The sequence below is a fragment of the Podarcis vaucheri genome (genome assembly GCF_965113315.1).
Source record: "Podarcis vaucheri genome assembly, chromosome: 7".
In the NCBI taxonomy this organism is placed as follows: Eukaryota; Metazoa; Chordata; class Lepidosauria; order Squamata; family Lacertidae; genus Podarcis; species Podarcis vaucheri.
In genome coordinates, this window is record NC_138765.1 from 20,665,732 (window position 1) to 20,684,534 (window position 18,803).

An 18,803-nucleotide genomic window follows, 5' to 3' on the forward strand; every position below is an offset into this window, starting at 1 on the left:
GCGAGACGATCCTTCAGGTAAAAGTGAACAGAAAAAACTATACAATCTGAGTGGCGGGCGGGGTGCGTTCGAGAGGCTGAAGAAATACATTGGTTCATAAGAGTTTGCAAAATCCAGAGTTCAGCAATAAGAACCAAAATGTCTCAGAAACTTGGCCAGCTTTCAAGTTCTCCAGAAGCTTCGTTCATTGGGCAAGAGGCTTTGTGTAACAACTCGCCTGATGAAGCATTCTGGAGAACTCAGTAGCTTGTGACTTTGGGGTTGGTCCCCCAATGGTACTGCCCAACTCTGGGTTCTTAAAATGTATATGCTAGGGACTAAAATGATGTCAGAGTTGGGGAGGGGAGCTTTCCACATGGGGGTGCTGCCGCTGTGAATAAGGCCCCTTTCCCTTGCCATTGCTACTTGCCCCACTTCAGAGGGCAGGAGAACTCTGACCACAATTTCAGTCCGCATCATGGTGAGTAGATCTCTCTGACCCCCTGCATAGAGCACATGCAGATGGTCTCTGCCCTCAGGCTTGCAACTGCAGCACACAAAAGAAAAAGGGAGTGAGGAGGGAAGAGGAAAAAAGCAAACAAACACAGCTGCCAGTTCTTAAAGCTACATAGTCGTTTTTTTTTCATCCCCTCAGGCAGGAGAGCGCCACATCATGCGTTCTACTGGGTGTCAGGGTGGGGGAAGCACTTCTCAAAGTCCTGGCAGCTCAGAAGAGAGAGTGCCAGATATCTCTCAGTCATTAGCTCCCATTGAGATAACAAGCACCCCACCCACCTTGAGCCATTAACAAGCAATCTTCCTCGCAAAGGAAGTGGCTGGCTGGAGATGCAAAGTAGGTAGCAAGAGAGCATTCAGGTTCCAAGGCTTAGTTGCTGTCGTTTTTTTTGCACAAGCAGCTCTCCTGTGTTGGAAACAGACCGTGAGTGCATCTTTGTGTACACACACACACACACACACACACACACAGAGAGAGAGAGAGAGAGATTACACCACACCTCATCTCCCCGCTTTTTCTGTGGAAGACAAGAGAGCAACGATGGTCAGGCCAGTTGCACAACCCATAGAGATAGATCAGCCCCCTTGAACAGCCCGAAACCACAAACCCACAGATTGTGTAAAGGCTTGAGATTGGGTAAGAGAGAATAGAATTGCCCTCTACCCTAACTGGAACCCAGCTCTGCAAAAAAAGCCCTCGCTGTGGAATCCTTGTTCCTTAATATCCCTGGATCCAAATCTTTAATCCAAGCATAGGGAAAACCTTTTCAGTCTGAGGGCCACGCTGCCTTGTGTGGAACCTTCTGGGGGCCGCATGCTGCTGGGTGGGTGTAGCCAGGGGCCAAAGTAGGTGCAGAGCAATTCCCCCCCACACACACACACAAAGCAAAAGTTTCTACACCTTCAACTATCCATGTTCAATCCGCCCAAGGGCATGATGGCAGGCACATGCATTCAAAGGGAGCATGGAGCAGGACCACGAGGCGCATAAGAAGAGAGGTGTGGCCTAGAGAAAACCCCAGAGAGGGTCCGGATTCTTCCCCCACCAACTCCATGCCTGAGATGCCCTTCCCTGCTTTCAACCCCTCTCAGTGGCTAGATAGGGCCCTCCTTTCCACCTCTCCACAGTAACTTTTGGCAAATCTCATTTCCCACGATCCTAGCAGGAACTATGGCACCCCAATAAAATGGGGAAGGGGGAGTCAGAGAGAGAGAGAGAGAGGGCCTGACCCTGCAACCCCTCCACTCTCAGCCCCTTCCCCTGTCAGGGAATCTCAGGGGAGGGGTGGGTGCCTCAGCCTGAAACTGCAGTGTGAGGTTATGCAACGGCCCCAGCACTGAGGCAAGGAGTGCACAACATCGACCGGAAACCACAGGGCCCCACGCCTCCCCACAAAGCACAAACCAGGTGCAACACAGATCAAGGGGTGAGGAGGGGCGGGTGAAGGACTCTGAATAGTAAGGCTGCTCCTTTCTGTGACTGCTGCTGGGCAGTCTTGGAGAGCAGGGCCTCTGGCACAGGAACCTTTCATCCAGCATCACTAACTGGTGTTATGGCGCACCAAAGTGTGGATCCATCCCGCTCCTTTTGCAGAGAGAGCCACAGCGCCCAGACACATAAACAAGCCAGTGACAGAGATGCTATGCTTTCCAGTTCAACTTTCCCATACAGTGGTACCTCGGGTTACATACGCTTCAGGTTACAGACTCTACTAACCCAGAAATAGTACCTCGGGTTAAGAACTTTGCTTTAGGATGAGAACAGAAATCGTGCAGCGGCAGCATGGCAGCAGCAGGAGGCCCCATTAGCTAAAGTGGTGCTTCAGGTTAAGAACAATTTCAGGTTAAGAACAGACCTCCAGAACGAATTAAGTTCTTAAGTCGAGGTACCACTGTACAAGTAAAGCACTTGGTTGGGGTGGTGAGCACAAACTGCAGCTCTGCCAGAGGACCGGTTATAGTTCTCAGCATTCTTTAGCAGCAGGGTGGGGAGAGAAAGAAAAAATGCTTCTCCATAAAGCGGGGGGCCAGATTTGATGAAGTGAACATGCGTGAGGGCTTTTTTTTCTAGAGTTGGGAAAGGAAAGTGACTGGTAAAATGAGATGGGCAGATCTACACCATATATTTAAAGCACATTTATTAAAGCACATGATTTCCCCCAAGGAATCCTGGGAACTGTAGTTTTTTTTTAAGGATGCTGGGAATTGTAGCTCTGTGTGGGGGAAATCAGGGTGAGTGCACGTTAGATAACCAATGTTGTTCAATCTCTCTGCAAACAAATCAGGCTGATTGCTCGTTAAGCAAGCTGTCTGGAAGCGGGCCACATCTCCCCATATCTTCCAGGACCACAGCAGTTGGCATGACATCATTAACTTTAGTTTTACCTTCCTTTGCTCCACTTCATTGGCTACCGCTGGAAAGTCGGCAGGAGCCTTTGAGCAAAATGATGTCACAGGTCTGCATTATAGAAAGGTTATCAGCACAAACAGAAAGGAGAGGTGGATTTGGGACCGCCGTATGTTTAAAACAACATATGTCAGGAGTGCTCTGATGGTGTTTCCTGCTTGGCAGGGGGTTGGACTCGATGGCCCTTGTGGTCTCTTCCAACTCTATGATTCTATGATTCTAAGTGGTATTTGCTTCCAGGTGGGTTCCCCCCCCCCGTCATTTTAATGTTGTGAAGTTGCTCTATGAGCAGAAGAGTGGGGTCCAAATAAATTGACGTGATTGACTGATGTCATGGCATTAGCAGCACCCTACAGCAGACATGGCGAGCGCCAGAGTTTACTGACTATCTTTTTCAAAACTGTCTCTGCTCAGTAGGATAAAGCTAGCCTGTCAGATCATTCAGATTAACACTGCAACATTTCCGAATATTGTCGTTTTTATTAAAAACAGCACACCACGTCACCTTTGTTCAGAAGCTATTTTCCTAAGTGTTGAAAGAAAAATAAGAGTATTTCTAAGGAGAATTTGCACCCAATGAGATGAATGCGGGTCAAACAACTGAGCTAGAACGGACTTTCAGAGTCTTTTCTTATCACTGCTTTTCAAAGTCCAAATGTACTTGTGGCTGCGATTCAGAATCTTGTGGACACCCAAGTACTTTGAGAGAGAAAAGGGCACATTGCACATTCCAACTCTCCAGCCGCAGGGCTTATCCACACTTAACTTTGCTCTGTATTTCTAGGTTTCCCAGGTCCCGGTCCAAGCAGCGTTTTTTTATCCCAATGCTTTGCCTGGAAAACCACATGTTTTACCCCTGATTCAGAGGAAACAGCCACTGAGTTTTCCATGGGCTGCCATTTGCTCCAATTCAGCAGTAAAATATGGGAAAACGCCAGGACTAAAAAAAAACACAACCTGCTCAGAAACAGACCTTTCAAGCCTAAACTTGTGCCTAGAAAGTGTGGCACAAAGGGGAGTGTGGAGGATGAGTCTGCAGTCTAATATCTTAAATTCTGAAACCAACTCTTCTGGGGTGGGTGGTGGTGGAATTTAGACTACTTTTTTTGCTTTCCACCTTCTCCCAAACACAGTAAAATTGGTGTCGTCTTCCAGCCTTTGCTGGACAAGGTTAAAGGGAGGTATATTCCAAAGTTACTTTGCTGACAATCAACAACTACCAAGAGCATTCACATACCAGAAATTCAGATTTGCACAATTAAAAGGGATTAAAGCACTCCTGAGCGGCAAATCCACTAGAGAGAGAGAGATCGCGTGTGCAAAAAACAGACTTTTGCAGTTAGGAAAGTCACGAAAAACTATTGATTAACAGGAAGATGCATAACTGTCCTGCAAGAAATCAGGATGAATGGCCGTCATCATGGAACCTCCCTGCAAACAAATGCTCAGTCAGGACCAGGCACCGTCAAACCTCTGCATAAGCTTCATGAAAGAAAATCAGGATAGATACTCAATAAACATCTTGTCTACTTTCTGTTCTAACTTAGGGAGAGACGCTTTGCATAACAGAACAGCATGGCTCAGAATAATATCAGACCCATGTTCTATGGTCTGGAGCTAGATTCACATCAAGAGCCAAATTAAGCTAGTGAGAGAGGATATACATTTTAAAATACGTGCGAACATATATCAGACCCTCTAAGTGTCCTTATTTTCCAGGCACGTCCCTGTTTTAGAGTAGCTGTCCCTGTTTCTGATTTGATCCTGGAATGTCCCACTTTTCTTTGGATGTCCCTATTTTCATTGGAGAAATATTGGAGGGTATGGAGTTACCTGACCCCTGAACTGTCTGAAGGCAAGCCTGTATAGGAAAAGTTTTTTTAATGTTGAATGTTTTATTATGTTTTTATATATGTTGGAAGCTGCCCGGGGTGGCTGGGGCAACCCAGTAAGATGTGTGGGGTATAAATAGTAAAATTATAATTATGGAATGGGACGTCCTTATTTTCACCAGAGAAATGGTGGAGGGCATGCAGACATGTGTTAGCTCACACTGAGGTCTGGAACTACAGAGGAATTTGCGTGGTTGCTTATTTTCTACCCAGGCCCTAAGTCAGGGCCGGGGATCATGTGACCCTCCAACTATTGCTGCACTACAACTCCCATCAGCCCTGACCATTACCTATGCTGGATGGGGAATATGGGCATCAGAATGCAGCAACACCTGGATGGCTCTCTCTACCTGCCCTAGCCTTTGAAGTAGCTAGTATTGCATTGGTTCTCAACCTGTGGGTCCCCAGATGTTGTTGGACTACAACTCCCATCATCCCTGAGCTCTGGCCTTGCTAGCTAGGGGTGATGGGAGTTGTAGTTCAACAACATCTGGGGACCCAAGGTGGAGAAAGGCTGTAATGTGCTTTAGTTAGGATTGTACTGATAGTGTATCCTTTAGGCTGGCTAGAAACTAAGTTGCTTCCGAATACGTACAGCTCAGTGGCCCAGCATATTCTCTGCCGCCAGCAGGTCCCAGGTTCAGTCGGCAGCATCTCCACATAGGGTTGGGAATATCCCCTGCCTGAAACCCTGGAGAGCCGCTGCCAGCCAGTGTAAGCAGTACTGAGCTAGATGGACCAAGCGTCTGACTCAGAGTCAGGCTATGTTCCTATCAAAATTTGGCCCGTTCTCTTACTGATTCTACGGCGGTGGGATGTTAGTGCTCCAGGTGTGTGCACCAGGCTTCTTTGGACTGTGGCTCAGGGACAGAGCATCTGTTTTGCATGCAGAAGGTCCCAGGTTAAATCCCCAGCACCTCCACGTAGGGCAGAGGGAGACTTCTGGCAGAGACCTTGGAGAGCTGCTGCCAGTCCGTGCAGGCAATATTGGGCTGGATGGCTGAATCGTCTGACGCCATATAAAACAGTCTCCTATGTTCCAATCCAAGAAGCTAAGTTCAAACATGAGTTTGTGCATCTCTGCTTTTAGAGAAGAAACCGTCTTCCTGGTTTTCGTTGGCAGCTCCCCTCTTGGTCCTTCTTGCAATAAACAAATAATCATCGAAACGGCCTTTCTGAAAATCCGGCAGTCCTGTTGTAGAAAGAGGTCTTCTTTTCCTCTTCGCATGCTATGTTTCCCCGCCAACGAAATCTCCCATTTCTTTCTGCCTCCATTCTGCCAACTTCTTGTCCCGCTTTGCAATTTGAAGTTGAACAGAGAGAGAGAGAGAGAGAGAGAGAGAGAGAGAGAGAGAGAGAGAGAGAGAGAGAAGGCTCGCAAACCAATTGATGCTATTAAAAAAAAAAAAAGTTTCAGAGCTTGCAAGCTTGGTCACACCAATAGGAAACCAGCCCTAGCGGCTTGTGTGACTTCACTTCCCAAAATTAGACACACACACACACATACACACACACACACACACACCCGAGCCCTGTTCATCCGGCCCCCTGTGCAAGATCAGCCCCTGCCAATGCAACTGAGCCAAGCGCCCATGGAACTCTAGGCGGGAAGCAGCAGGTACAGGCAGGCGTGCCATGGATTGCACCATCAAGGTAAGTTCTGGAGATGTTCCTCCATCTTCGTCAGCAGCTGGCTCCCTGGCCCCCTTCTCTGTCTCAGGCTTGCACCAAGCTGGTCTCTGGTTCAGTTCCTCTCTCTCTCTCTTTCTCATACACACCCGGCTCCAGAAACAGGGGCCCCCTCCGCTCTTTCCTTCTGGTACAAAAAAATTTCCTCTTCCTTCCCTTTCGCGGCGGTTGATGTCTCTGAGCTTTTAAAAAACCCAAACCAAACCACCACAAGAGACGCCTTGAGCTCTGAATGGGAGAGTTCCCTTCCACTGCCTGGCCTGACTGGCCAAAAGATAGAAGATGGGGGTGAAATGGGGGACCCCCCACAAAAAACTGTCATGCGTGGAGAGACTCCTCTCCGCCATATCATCATGGTGACAGCAGGAAGAGGATATTCCTACAGGGGTGCCTGTACTGGCCTGCCAAACCCCAAGAATTTCAGGGATGGAGTCCAAGTTTTGGGGTGCTTCAGCCTCCCCCCCCCCAAAAAAAAATGGAGGTACTCCTCTTCATAAAAGGTCAGTTCATTTTTCCTTTTGCATTTCAGGGGTTATCAGCTTGTACACTGGTTTGCCTTTCCTGACTATACCTTTCTCTGTGATCTTTTAATTTTTTAATTTTCCTTTCAACCGCATATGCACGCGGGTCCATGGATGCTTTTAGGGCTTTGCAAATTCTCTAAGCATCCACTTCAATTCACAACCCTGTAGCATTAAGATGTGCTTTTGTCCACCATGGGTGTGTTCTTGGCAAAACCCATGGATCTTTTGATTTGAGGTTGTTTGAGACTGAATGTGCACGGCTTGTGTTTCTCCAACCACCCAAAAGGCATGTATTTAAGAGGAGAGAGAGAAATGAACCAGCAGAAACTCTTGAAAGATTTGTAGTCATTTTTGGTTTGGCATTGCTGTCTCTATTGGTGGTGGGGGGGGAGGACATTCTGTGTTTGGGCTGGGTTGTAGATTAGTACCGGACTGCTCTAGTTTTCAAAAACAAGGAACACTGAGCCATTTTTGTTAAGACTGGAATCTGGCAGGGTGGAAGTAAGATTGGGCACCTTCTGAACTTGGACCCAGATTCTGACAAGGTCAGCACCGGCAGTTTCCCTTTGACATTATTCGCTGCTTTGTGTTGTTGAGACAGTTTCAGCAAATATTCAGTTAGTAGGCCACCACCCTGCCTCTTCCAGGTTAAAGAGGCCACTGAGCCTGATGTCTTGCTTTGCAAAGCACTGGAGCCAATGGTGCTGATTTTGCATCTGTCCCAAGAATCATAGAATCATAGAATCATAGAATCATAGAATCATAGAGTTGGAAGAGACCACAAGGGCCATCGAGTCCAACCCCCTGCCAAGCAGGAAACACCCTCAGAGCACTCCTGACATATGGTTGTCAAGCCTCTGCTTAAAGACCTCCAAAGTAGGAGACTCCACCACGCTCCTTGGCAGCAAATTCCACTGTCGAACAGCTCTTACTGTCAGGAAGTTCTTCCGAATGTTTAGGTGGAATCTTCTTTCTTGTAGTTTGGATCCATTGCTCCGTGTCCGCTTCTCCGGAGCAGCAGAAAACAACCTTTCTCCCTCCTCTATGTGACATCCTTTTATATATTTGAACATGGCTATCATATCACCCCTTAACCTCCTCTTCTCCAGGCTAAACATGCCCAGCTCCCTTAGCCGTTCCATTCCCAAGAGCCCTCTGGGAATGATGTAGTTTGAAATGCAAGTTAATTTCCATGTCTTGAGTAGAGGCATCTCACTCCTCGGCGACTATCTTTGCGATGTTTGATGAGAGTTCCCTAGGAAGCAATCTGTGGCCCTTGAAAGGGTGGATCTATTTTGGGTTTTTTTTTTAAAGTTTAGGGTACAACTTTATTTTTTAGGATTTTAAATGGTGTTGCTAACCGACCAGGGAGGAAAAAAAGAGGACCTAACTCCTTGCTCCTGTTTCTTGATCGGCTGAAGTAAGCAGGAAATAAAAATGTTCACCTGCTAAGATCTCCAGATCAAGCTGCTGTTAAGAGGCACGGAGAAAGAATGGCCTCCAGTTCTCAGGGGACATCTATTAAATATGAAATGTTTTCAAACGGGGAAAGTATAAGTGCTGGTGCCAAGGGAGCATTTTCAGGGAGAGTCCTAGTGGTAGGCCAGAATATTTGGTAAAGAGCACGATTCATGGGTCAAGCTCACAACTTCTTTTCCCTTTTACTGACTGTGCCCCTGTGCCTTTAGAAGCATCTTGACCTACACAAAACCATGGGGGAAATTCTGCATGCTTAATTTGCCTATGCCAAGCTTCAGTTAAACCAGCAGTGGGAAACCTGTGGCTCTCCGTACAGTTGATGGACTCCAACTCCCATCAGCCCCGGGGCCAGGGATGATGGGGGTTGTAGTCCAGCAACACCTTGAGGTCCCACAGGTAGAAATGGCGACACCTGTATAGCTATCACCTAGAAACCGAAACTTCTGCTAAACCGTGGGTTCACTAGTCAAGCTGCTATGTCTTCGCTTTACTCCCTCTTCGCTTTCTTCCAGATTTTGGGAGACTAATATTTGGCTGGTTTCTTTGTTTATTTTATGATGACATTTACGTCTCAACTTTCCATCAAATAGCTCAAGCTGGTGTATGTGGTTCCCCATTTAAAGCTCACAAGGACCCTGTGAGGCAGGTTAGGCCTTGAGAAAGAGCAACTGGCCTAAGGTCACTCAGTGTGCTGGGCGGGGATTTGAACAGCTCCTAGTGTGACGCTCTAATCACTTTGCCATGCTAGATCTCTCAGGCTGCCTTCAACAGGTGTATGTCGGGCAGAAATCCAACAGGAGAAGCTTTCTCCTCACGTGGAGGGATAGGGAAAGGCTTCATTTATTGGATGAAGCCCGTGATGCAGCTGTTAAAAAGTCCCAGGGACCATTATAGGGGGAAGTAAGGCAGCCAGGCTGGAGGGCAGTTGTCCCATATTAATTAAGAATGAGTGCTAGGGTGCGATCTGGTGTATATAACACACCAAAGCCTGTCTAGATCACTGTCTCCTATAACAGAGGTGATAAAGGACAGAGATACACACCTCCACACTCTTTTGCTTCTCGCTACCCAGAAAGAAACAAAGAAACCTTGGATCCCTGCTGGGTACGCAACACACATTTAAAGCCCTTTGCTCCTCTCACAAAATCCTGGGAACAATAGCTTACCCCTCACAGAGCTACAATTCCCAGCAGCCTTAACAAACTACTGGTACACCCTAAACAGACAACATTTTGCAGGGGGCGGGAAGCCATGTGCTTTAAATGTATGGCAGACAAGGGTTCCCAATTTTAATTTATTTCAACTATTCCACAGACGGCCAGTTCACGCTGGTCCGTTGGCAACCTTTAGCAAGCTGCTATGCTATGCTTGATTTGGAGTGGGAAGGTACAACAGTTCTCTTTTATCATTCTAGATCAGATCTTTAAAAAGCAAAGACAAACCCACAACCTGTTAACTTGGGGTGGGGGGGTGCCAGAGGAGCATGTTGCTGTTTATGTGGTAAGGATCCTAGCGGGTTCAGCATGTGTACATTTACCCGATATAAGAGAAAACAATAGCTGGGGGAAGGGAGGCCTAGAAGTAACAGCACCCCCTCTCCTCCAATATTCAGGATTTCGGTAGCCAAACAGGAAGCTGTGCCTCCACCGCTCCCCCCTGCCCTCCAGCTCCATCCTTTATTACAGAAGATAGGAGAGCTATTTAAAGCCCCCCTGGCTTGCAGGGCAGTTCTGAGCCTCAGGTCCCCATCAGGCAGGCCTTATCAGCAACAGCAGAGGCTTCCGGCTTTGCGGCCTCAGACTTCCTGCCTTTGCTTCCTGTGTTAGCTGTCCCACCAGCAACATCGAGCTACCATGATTGTCACACACCCCCTTACCCCCCACCCCACCCCCTGCCTGCCTGCCCCGCAATCGCCACCATCATCACAACCACATCAGCCAGACCGCCTCACGTTTCAACAACACACGCTGGTTTTTGTGCAGCGCAGAATCTAGGCTTGCTGTTTCTACACTTTGACAACACTCTTAGGAGTTTGAGGGTGCCAGAAACCCCTCTAAAGCCTAGATCAGGGGTTCCCAAACTGTGGTCCACAAACTTTTATTCAGGTAGTCTGTGGTGTCTCTGTAAAAAAGACAATTAAAAGTCACACAGCGTTTACTCCAGCACATTACAGTTTCTGCAGCAGGCAGATAAACTGCAACTGGCCCACGAAGACCCTCGGCAATTTCCAAGTGATCTCGGGTGGGGTGGGGAGTTTGGGAACTATTGCCCTAGATCCAGCAAGTGTTAAAATCCAATCAAGTCTCTCTAGCTTTCTGAACGCCTGGATCCAGCAAGTTTTATAAGCCAGGCTAGTTTCCTGTGTTGAGGCGATTGCCTAGGTGATGGGCAATTAGGAGAACAACGGATTAAGGGGCTTGGTGCGAGACAACAACAGACAAAAGCCAGAGTCTGGAATAGAGTTTTGGGGGCTGTGATGTCAACTAGAAGTAAAGCAGCACACTGTAGAAAGAATCAGAGAGCAATGTTTGATTCCTGTTTGAATCCAAGGCTGCGGCAGTGGGAGAAGCAAGACTCTTTTGGGGTGTTCATGCTGTGAACCCTTCCAGCTCAGGCTGTATGTGTAAATAGACCATATATCCTGAAGGCACCACGGTCCCCGCTGCGCCTCAGTCCTGGGACCCCTGAAATGTCGCACCGCTCGGAGATTGAGGTTTTCGTGCAACAACAGTGAGAGAGATGGACCAACACAAGGGAGCTTTCTGTGTTCCTAGTCTTACACACACACACACACACACACACACACACACACACACACACTTGCAGCACCACCTACAAGCTTTTGGCCATGCCTTGCCTGGGCACACCTCCCTAAGTGAGTCTACCTCCTAATTACATCAGGTCCAGGGAGCTATTATCCATGGGGCACCTGTGGGGTTGTGGGCTCTCGGCAGATGCCCCACCATGCTGGGCCTTGGCGCCAGTCCTGCACATGCGTACCTCACAAGTCTCCACCTCCTCCAGGGCTGGTTCTAGGTTTTGGAATACCCCTGGGCAAGATGCTCTCAATGTCCCCCTAACCCCCTGCAGTGCAGCCGCCATCTCCTCACCTCTCCCTCTGAGCTCAGTTCACACACCCTGGCCAAAAGGAAATCACAAGGCATGCAGAGAGGCGACTGCTGCTCCTCTTTGCCCCTCTCATTGCTGATTCGCTTGGAGAGAATAGCTAAATGTGCAGCAACAGTGAGTGTTGAGAGCAGCAGGGCATTTCAGGGACTGGGAACGGGGTCTATATTGAGACATGGTCTTCAGCAAGTGCCCAACAATGCCAATAACCCCCCCCCCAATATTATCTGGTTATTTGTTCTGCAACTGCGCTGCTGTTCATCACCATTGGTTCTGGCCAACTGCAGCTTCACTAAGATTTGCCCAGGGTTTCATGGGTTTGGGTGTTTTGACAGGTTGGGGTTCTTGTTTTTTCCATGTAAAAATCAGATTTTTAAAAAAGAGAAAAATCAATTTGCCACTGATATTATGCTTTTTGCCGTGAAGGGGGGTGGGGAGGGGAGACAGGCTCTGATCCCTTGGGATCAGATAAAAATTTAAAAACAATTTAAAAGTTGCTTATTCTAAGAGGGTGGGAACCTCAGGCCTGGGAGCTATATAATAATAATAATAATAATAATAATTTATATGCCACCCATCTGACTGGGTTGCCGCCACCACTCTGGGTGGCTTCCAACAAATTAAAAGCATCAAGCACAGTAAAACATCAAACATTAAAAACTACCCTATACAGGGCTGCCTTCAGATGTCTTCTAAAAGTCAGATACAGTCCTTGACATCTGATGGCCCTCCCGACCTCTCTGTTTGGCCCTTGGGACTCTCCTCAGGGTATACACCCTCTCAAGGCCTTCACCAGCCCAGCCTTGCACCCTTCTTGAGTGTTTTTGCCTGGCTGGAATTTGTCGAACTCTGACAATGCCTTTTGCTTGCCTGGATGGAAGACTGAGCGGGTGGGTGTGGGTGTAGCAATTACTTTTACCATACAAATATTATATTTAAATTAATTGCTCTGCCCACTTTTCCCTTTGGCCCTGCCCACCTCTGCCACATGGCACCCCCCACTCCACCAAAAGTTGCCCCCCCCAAGGAAATATGGGCCAAATAAGGTTCCCACCCCCCCGTAATTTAGGTCCATATTGGATAAATATGTAAAGGTTGCTAAGCAACCAACGCCCTTCTTTCTTCTTCCCTGAACCCGGCAACCGTACAAATCTCTCCAAGGCTGACCTGCTGTTGTGACAACGGAGGGGCCAGCCACAATGGTTTCCTCCTCCTGCCCGCTGAAGCACCCTTTAGAAATGGTGGCTTACAAATTAAAGCAACTTTTTTCGGCCTGCGTCCTTCAGGATGTTTTGGACTACAACTCTCCTAGCCGCTGGGGCTGATGGGAGTTTGTAGCCCAAGTTCGCCTCTGGACTGTCACTATTGTGCAAGAGGGATTCAATTGCTGAACAGAAGTTTTAGCTCATTTACAGAGGGTTAGAGTGCTCTGGCATCATAACCCACACTTTCTAAAAAAGCCATACTTTTTTTTTGGGGGGGGGGTTGCGAAATGACAAGGGAAAGCGCCAAAAAGTATTGGACAGCAATCATTGGATGGGAAGATGTCGAAGTGCCATGTAAACAAATACCCTCACCGTGGAAAAAAATTCAAGCAAAGGCTCAAGGGAGAGCGGGCATTGCTCAACTTTGTGCAAGCAGATCAGGGCGAATGCTCAGTAAACCAGGTTGGCAAAGGCAGTCCTTGCTGATGGCAACACCACCTCAGATGCAAGACTACTTACTGTATTTTCTGGCATATAAGACTACTTTTTAACCCAGGAAAATCTTCTCAAAAGTCGGGAGTCGCCTTATACGCCGGCTACAGCAGCAGCTCCTGCAGCAACTCCCCACCAAAGGATAAAACAACAGCAAATTAAATCAGAGGACACCAAGCTCTCTAGATGAAGCAGAAATATGCTTGAAAATTGGCCCTGGAAGCCCCCGGCCACTGGGAAGAGGAGCAGATTTCCGAGCCGGACTGGAGACTGGTTTTTCAAATTTTTATTTGGTGTGAGTTGGAAGAGGGGTAGTCTTATACGGCGAGTACAGTATATCCCAAACTCTGTATTTTAACTGGAAAAGTTGGGGGGTCGTCTTATACGCCCAGTCGTCTTATACGCCGGAAAATACAGTAATTTGCTTTGGCTCCTAGACTTCACCTCTTCCTTTGCTCTTTACCTCAGTCAACACTGTGGCCCCATCTGTATTAATTTTTAGGGGGACCCCCCAAAAAAACCTAGAAGTTGGTAAATGGTAGGATTTTGATTGCTTGGATTATTGAAGGGGAGATTACAAGCCAATGGAAAAATAGAGACTGAGCTTTCTTTCCAAAAGTCAGGGCCTCACCTGGGATAGAGGCATTAACATGACAATATGTTATCTGAAGAAGTGTGCATGCACGCGAAAGCTCATACCAATAACAAACTTAGTTGGTCTCTAAGGTGCTACTGGAAGGAATTTCTTTATTTTGTTTCGACTACGGCAGACCAACATGGCTACCTACCTGTAACTATGACAATATGTTTTGATGGGCCATCTCAGAGGAGTCTTGGGCCTGGGCAGAGAGAAGGTTGCCAGGGTAACTGGGTCACAGGGAAACAAAGTCTTTAACAAGGTGTTCTGGAAAGAAGAAAGGAGAAAAATGACTGAGAAACAACTTAGCAAGCAAAGAGAGATGCCTTTGACTGCAGTGCTGCACCCCTGTGGGGAACAAGTCCTTCTTTAAATGACCTTGCCTCCCTCCATGCAGGCTGGAGGTGTACGTATGTGAATAAATCACATTTCTTAAAGCTGTGACAGTCTCTGCCGCGTCTTCAATTCTCCAAACGATCACAAACCCTGGGTGGGCGCCTGGATTGCCCTGGAATTTTGCTACCGCTCGGCAGAGAGTAGGGGCAGAGCCAAACTTTTGCGACACTAAATTTAAAACAGCATCATACGATTTTAAAGTCATGGCTTCCCCCCAAAGACTCCTGGGAACTGTAGTTTGTTAAGAATGCTGAAGAGTCGCTAGGGGACCTCTAGTCCCCTCACAGAGCTACAATTCCCAGAGTTCCCTGGGAAAGAGGGTTGATTGTTAAAGCAGTCTGGGAACTGTAGCTCTGTGAAGGAAATGGTAGTCTCCTAAACAACTCTCAGCACCCTTAACAAACTACAGCTCCCAAGGTTCTTTGGGGGAAGCCATGGCTATTTAAAGTGGTATTATGGTGCCTTAAATGTATGGTGTGCTTGTGGCCCAAGACAGCAGGCATACGGGATTTGGCTGAGGGTAAAGTGAGCTTGGTGGGGTACTGCTCCATTTACATTAATGGGCCAGCCTCCATTGGCTGCAGTAGTTTGGTCCACAGCCTCTAAACGTTATTTTTTCATTCTAGTTGCTTTGCGCTCTCCGTGTGTGTGTGTGTGTGTGTGTGTGTTTTGCTGCGTTTTAGCAATCTTTGTCTAATCTTACCTCATCAGTTCTTCAGAGTTAGGATCCTTATCGTACACTGGCTATCTTTCAAAAAGCAGCTGACTAATCAATTGCACTGTAAAAAGAGATACAATGTGAGGAAGGGCCATAGCTCAGTGGGAGAGCATCTGCTTTGCAGGCAAATTATCCCTGGTTCAGCCCCTAGTGTCTCCTGGCAGGGATGGGATAGTTCTTGGTCTCAAACCCTGGAGAGCTGCTGCCAGCCAGTGCAGACAACATTGAGCTGCATGGCCCCAATTCCTCAGTCAGCTCAGGCCAGAAGACTGCAGGGCAGCAAGGCAGGCTGCAAACCATGAGAATCCCTAATCTGTTTGATTGCCCAGTGTCAGGAACACACACTCTAGATCCCGCGGAAAAACCTGGAGAAAAATTATATAGACCACAGCAACTCCCCTTTCCTGATCCTCAAGTCTGCCCTGAGTATCCAGCTGAGCACAGCTAGGTGAGACCAACTCCACCCTGTTCATCATCCACCAAGGTATCAAGGATACAAACCAGATTGGCCTCCTCACTCATAATCAGATCATAGATGAGGGGGTCTTATTCAGAGTCAACCTGGCATTTAGCAACAGCAGCCGTAGACCCAAGGATTCCTCTCCTCCAGGACAAAACTCCCTTCCCTTGGTGAAAACTAACAACACCTATGACAGCAATAAAACCCCCACAAATTAAAAACAGTTAAAACAACTAAAGCGATTAAAAACAGGTTAAGACAGTGGCTGCTTTCAGTCTGCATACAATATGTAGCTGATTACTTTCTCCCATTTGACATTGCATTTAATTTTCAATGAAATGAACAGGGTAGAATAATGTAACGACAGTGTAATTTGTGTAATTACCGGTAATCGCAGAACTTACATACTTTTGCTACAGAGGACGGTGAGACGAATAACGTGGATTTTAGCAGAAGGCAAACTGCAGCAGAACAGAAACAGTTACACGTATCAAACACGTGGGGCCAAGCAAAACAATTATTTATTAAGCAGCAGTCTCACTCAGTATAAGGAGGCACAGGTGACAAAGAGGCCTTGCACCTTGAGGGAGTATCAGCAGAAGAGAGAGTATCAGCTGATGTGGCCTGCCATGCAAGCTTCACCTGCTAAAATTATATCCTCTTCACAATTATTAAAAGCGCACCGGTCCCTTTTTTGCATCTGAGTACCATGGTGGGACGTGGGTGGAGCTGTGGTCTAAACCACTGAGCCTCTTGGGCTTGCCGATCAAAAGGTTGGTGGTTCAAATCCCCGCAATGGGGTGAGCTCCCATTGCTCAGTCCCAGCTCCTGCCAACCTAGCAGTTCAAAAGTACACCAAAAAAGTGCAAGTAGATAAATAGGTACCACTCCAGCGGGAAGGTAAATGGCATTTCCGTGCACTGCTCTGGCTTCTCCAGAAGTGGCTTAGTCATGCTGGCCACATGACCCAGAAAAACTGTATGCGGACAAACGCCAGCTCCCTCAGCCTGTAGAGCGAGGTGAGCGCCGCAACCCCAGAGTCGTCTGTGACTGGACCTAACTTGTCAGGGGTCCTTTACCTTTACCTTCTTACCATGATGGTGGGGAAGGAGATTTTCATTGGGATTAGAGTGGGAAATTAAAGCCCTTTTCCCATGTCATGGCCCTGATCCACTTCTGATCCCTTTACCATTTATTTGAGTCTCTTTGTGTCAAAATCAGACACACAGTGTAATTATTTAGTGGACAGAAGTCTTTGATGGTCAGCTTGCTTGGTTTTCTCATCAAACCAGGCCAGGATGATTGACAGTAACCTGGAAAAACACCAGTCCATTCTGCTTCAGTACTTTTAACATAAGTTGTGATTTGTAGGAGTGAGCGTGTGAAGCTGTTCAGGCATGGAAATGAAACACTGAATGGTGGTGGTTCATTGTTGCAGAGTGAATTCTTTAAGGGACATGCACATCAGGGTCTGGCTCAAAATTAGCCACTTGACATATTAGGCAAGCGTATGGTGTGCATATATATTGCTTCATTTCATGGGAAGATTCTCCATTCCATTCCTGTATTGCTTTTCTTGTATGTTCTGTCCTCCATTTCTCCCTTTCCGCATTCTAGTTTACATAGAAGAGTTTCTAAAATTAAATTCTAAGGTAATGCAAAAGAGGACACAGATACCTGCACTGTTAATTTGTGTAAAAAAAAAAAAAAGGAGAGTTCAGCAGGCATAGTATGTCCTGGGCCTATCTCTTCTACCTAACTGTTAAAGGTGCAGGAGTGCCTGCCTTTCCATCCAAATACCTTATCACAAATCGTACTTTCTGGCCTGGAAACAGGGTGGATGGATGCAAAGGAAGGTATAGTTGCATAGAATAGAGGCAGGCATAGGCAAACTTGGCCCTCCAGATGTTTTGGGACTACAACTCTCATGATCCCTAGCTAACAGGACCAGTGGTCAGGGATGATGGGAACTGTAGTCCCAAAACATCTGGAGGGCAGAGTTTGCCTTTGCCTGGAATAATGTCAGCAGGTGAAGCTGAAATTTTCACGCAAGGCACATCATTTGAAATTCTCTCTTCTACGCAACTATTAAAAGTACTGCAGAGGAGCTTTCTTTTCTGAAAGTAGGTCATGCTCAGTTTTGTGTCAGTTCCTCCAATTCGTTCCCCCTTCCAGATCACCAGAGTGCCTATCTGCAGGGATCAAATACTGCAAGCAAAGGACGAAACAAGAATGAAAGCGCAACCTTTACAGGATTGTCCTATGCACAGCTGTAGCGAGATTATTTTTGTAGAGTGTTTCGGCAACACACAGGCACTCCTGTGTCTTCATGCAATTTTGTTTTCGGTCCTGCCCAGTCTGTTTTTTCAGTTTGATCCGTACTCACGATAGTCAGTGAAGATACGCATTCGTGAAACTCAGCACCGAAAGAATCTTGATGCAATCGTGCACAGAAGTACACCAAGATGGTTAAAATAGCAAAAACAAGAAGCCGAGGTAGTGCAGATGGCCAATGGGAAACTGTGGGAAGTGAAAGCTGTGGCCAGTAGTTTGCAAACAGTACTCTGTACGATGACTGAACTTTTTGTTGTTGTTGTTGTTAAGGAACCACTAATCATTGAAGGCATTTGAGAACAACAAAACAGGCAGTTTGGAACTCCCAAAACTCAGGAATAAATTGGGATGGGGACAATTTCCAAATCATCCCTAGTTTGGAGGAGCTGCTGGTTTCTTTCCCCGGAACCCTAGCTTTCAATCTGTGTCCTGGGGGCCCCTAGGGATCTGCAGAAGATTACCAGGGGGCTCCTGAAGGACAGTGTCAGTCAGTAATAGTAGCCAAACTTCTCTGAATGGCAGCTGGCCCACCACAACTCAATTTCACAGCCGCAGGATGTGCTGCGAAGGGTTGCATTGGGTGACCAAAGAGGGCAGGTTCCTCCCCATGTAATTAATTGCACAGAAAAGAAATTCCAGCAGGTATAGTTTGCACGACACCTGCTAAAATCCCCTCTGCTAGTCACTTAATTGAAGGTGCAGCAGCCTTCTCCTTGTGCCCATCTCTTTGTTCATGCTCCCAGTTTGTGCAGGACAGCATCCCCCTGAATGCTGGTCACTGGGGGGGCAACAAGAGGAGAGGTCTTTGGTCCCCGTGCTGCGGTGGCTGGTGCCCATTGCAACTGGTGGGGCAGAAGGCAGTGAGCCCCAGCGCTACTTGGAGCCAGAGCAAAGGACTTCTAGCTTTGACCCCATCTCCTCCCTCCTGAGTTATACAAAGGCAACACTG

General features: G+C 47.3%; 1 protein-coding gene across 3 annotated transcripts in view; it reads left to right on the forward strand.

Annotated features, from left to right (window-relative positions):
- The first annotated feature begins 6,291 nt into the window (after window positions 1-6,291).
- LOC309537167 (retroviral integration site protein Fli-1 homolog) overlaps window positions 6,292-18,803 on the forward strand; it is a 33,055-nt gene continuing 20,543 nt past the window's right edge. For all 3 annotated transcript variants that reach the window (XM_082231779.1, XM_082231781.1, XM_082231780.1), the window contains exon 1: window positions 6,292-6,447. In XM_082231779.1, coding sequence (XP_082087905.1) covers window positions 6,430-6,447 — 18 coding nt within the window. In that variant the 5' untranslated portion in view covers window positions 6,292-6,429. The remainder of the gene's footprint in view (window positions 6,448-18,803) is intronic.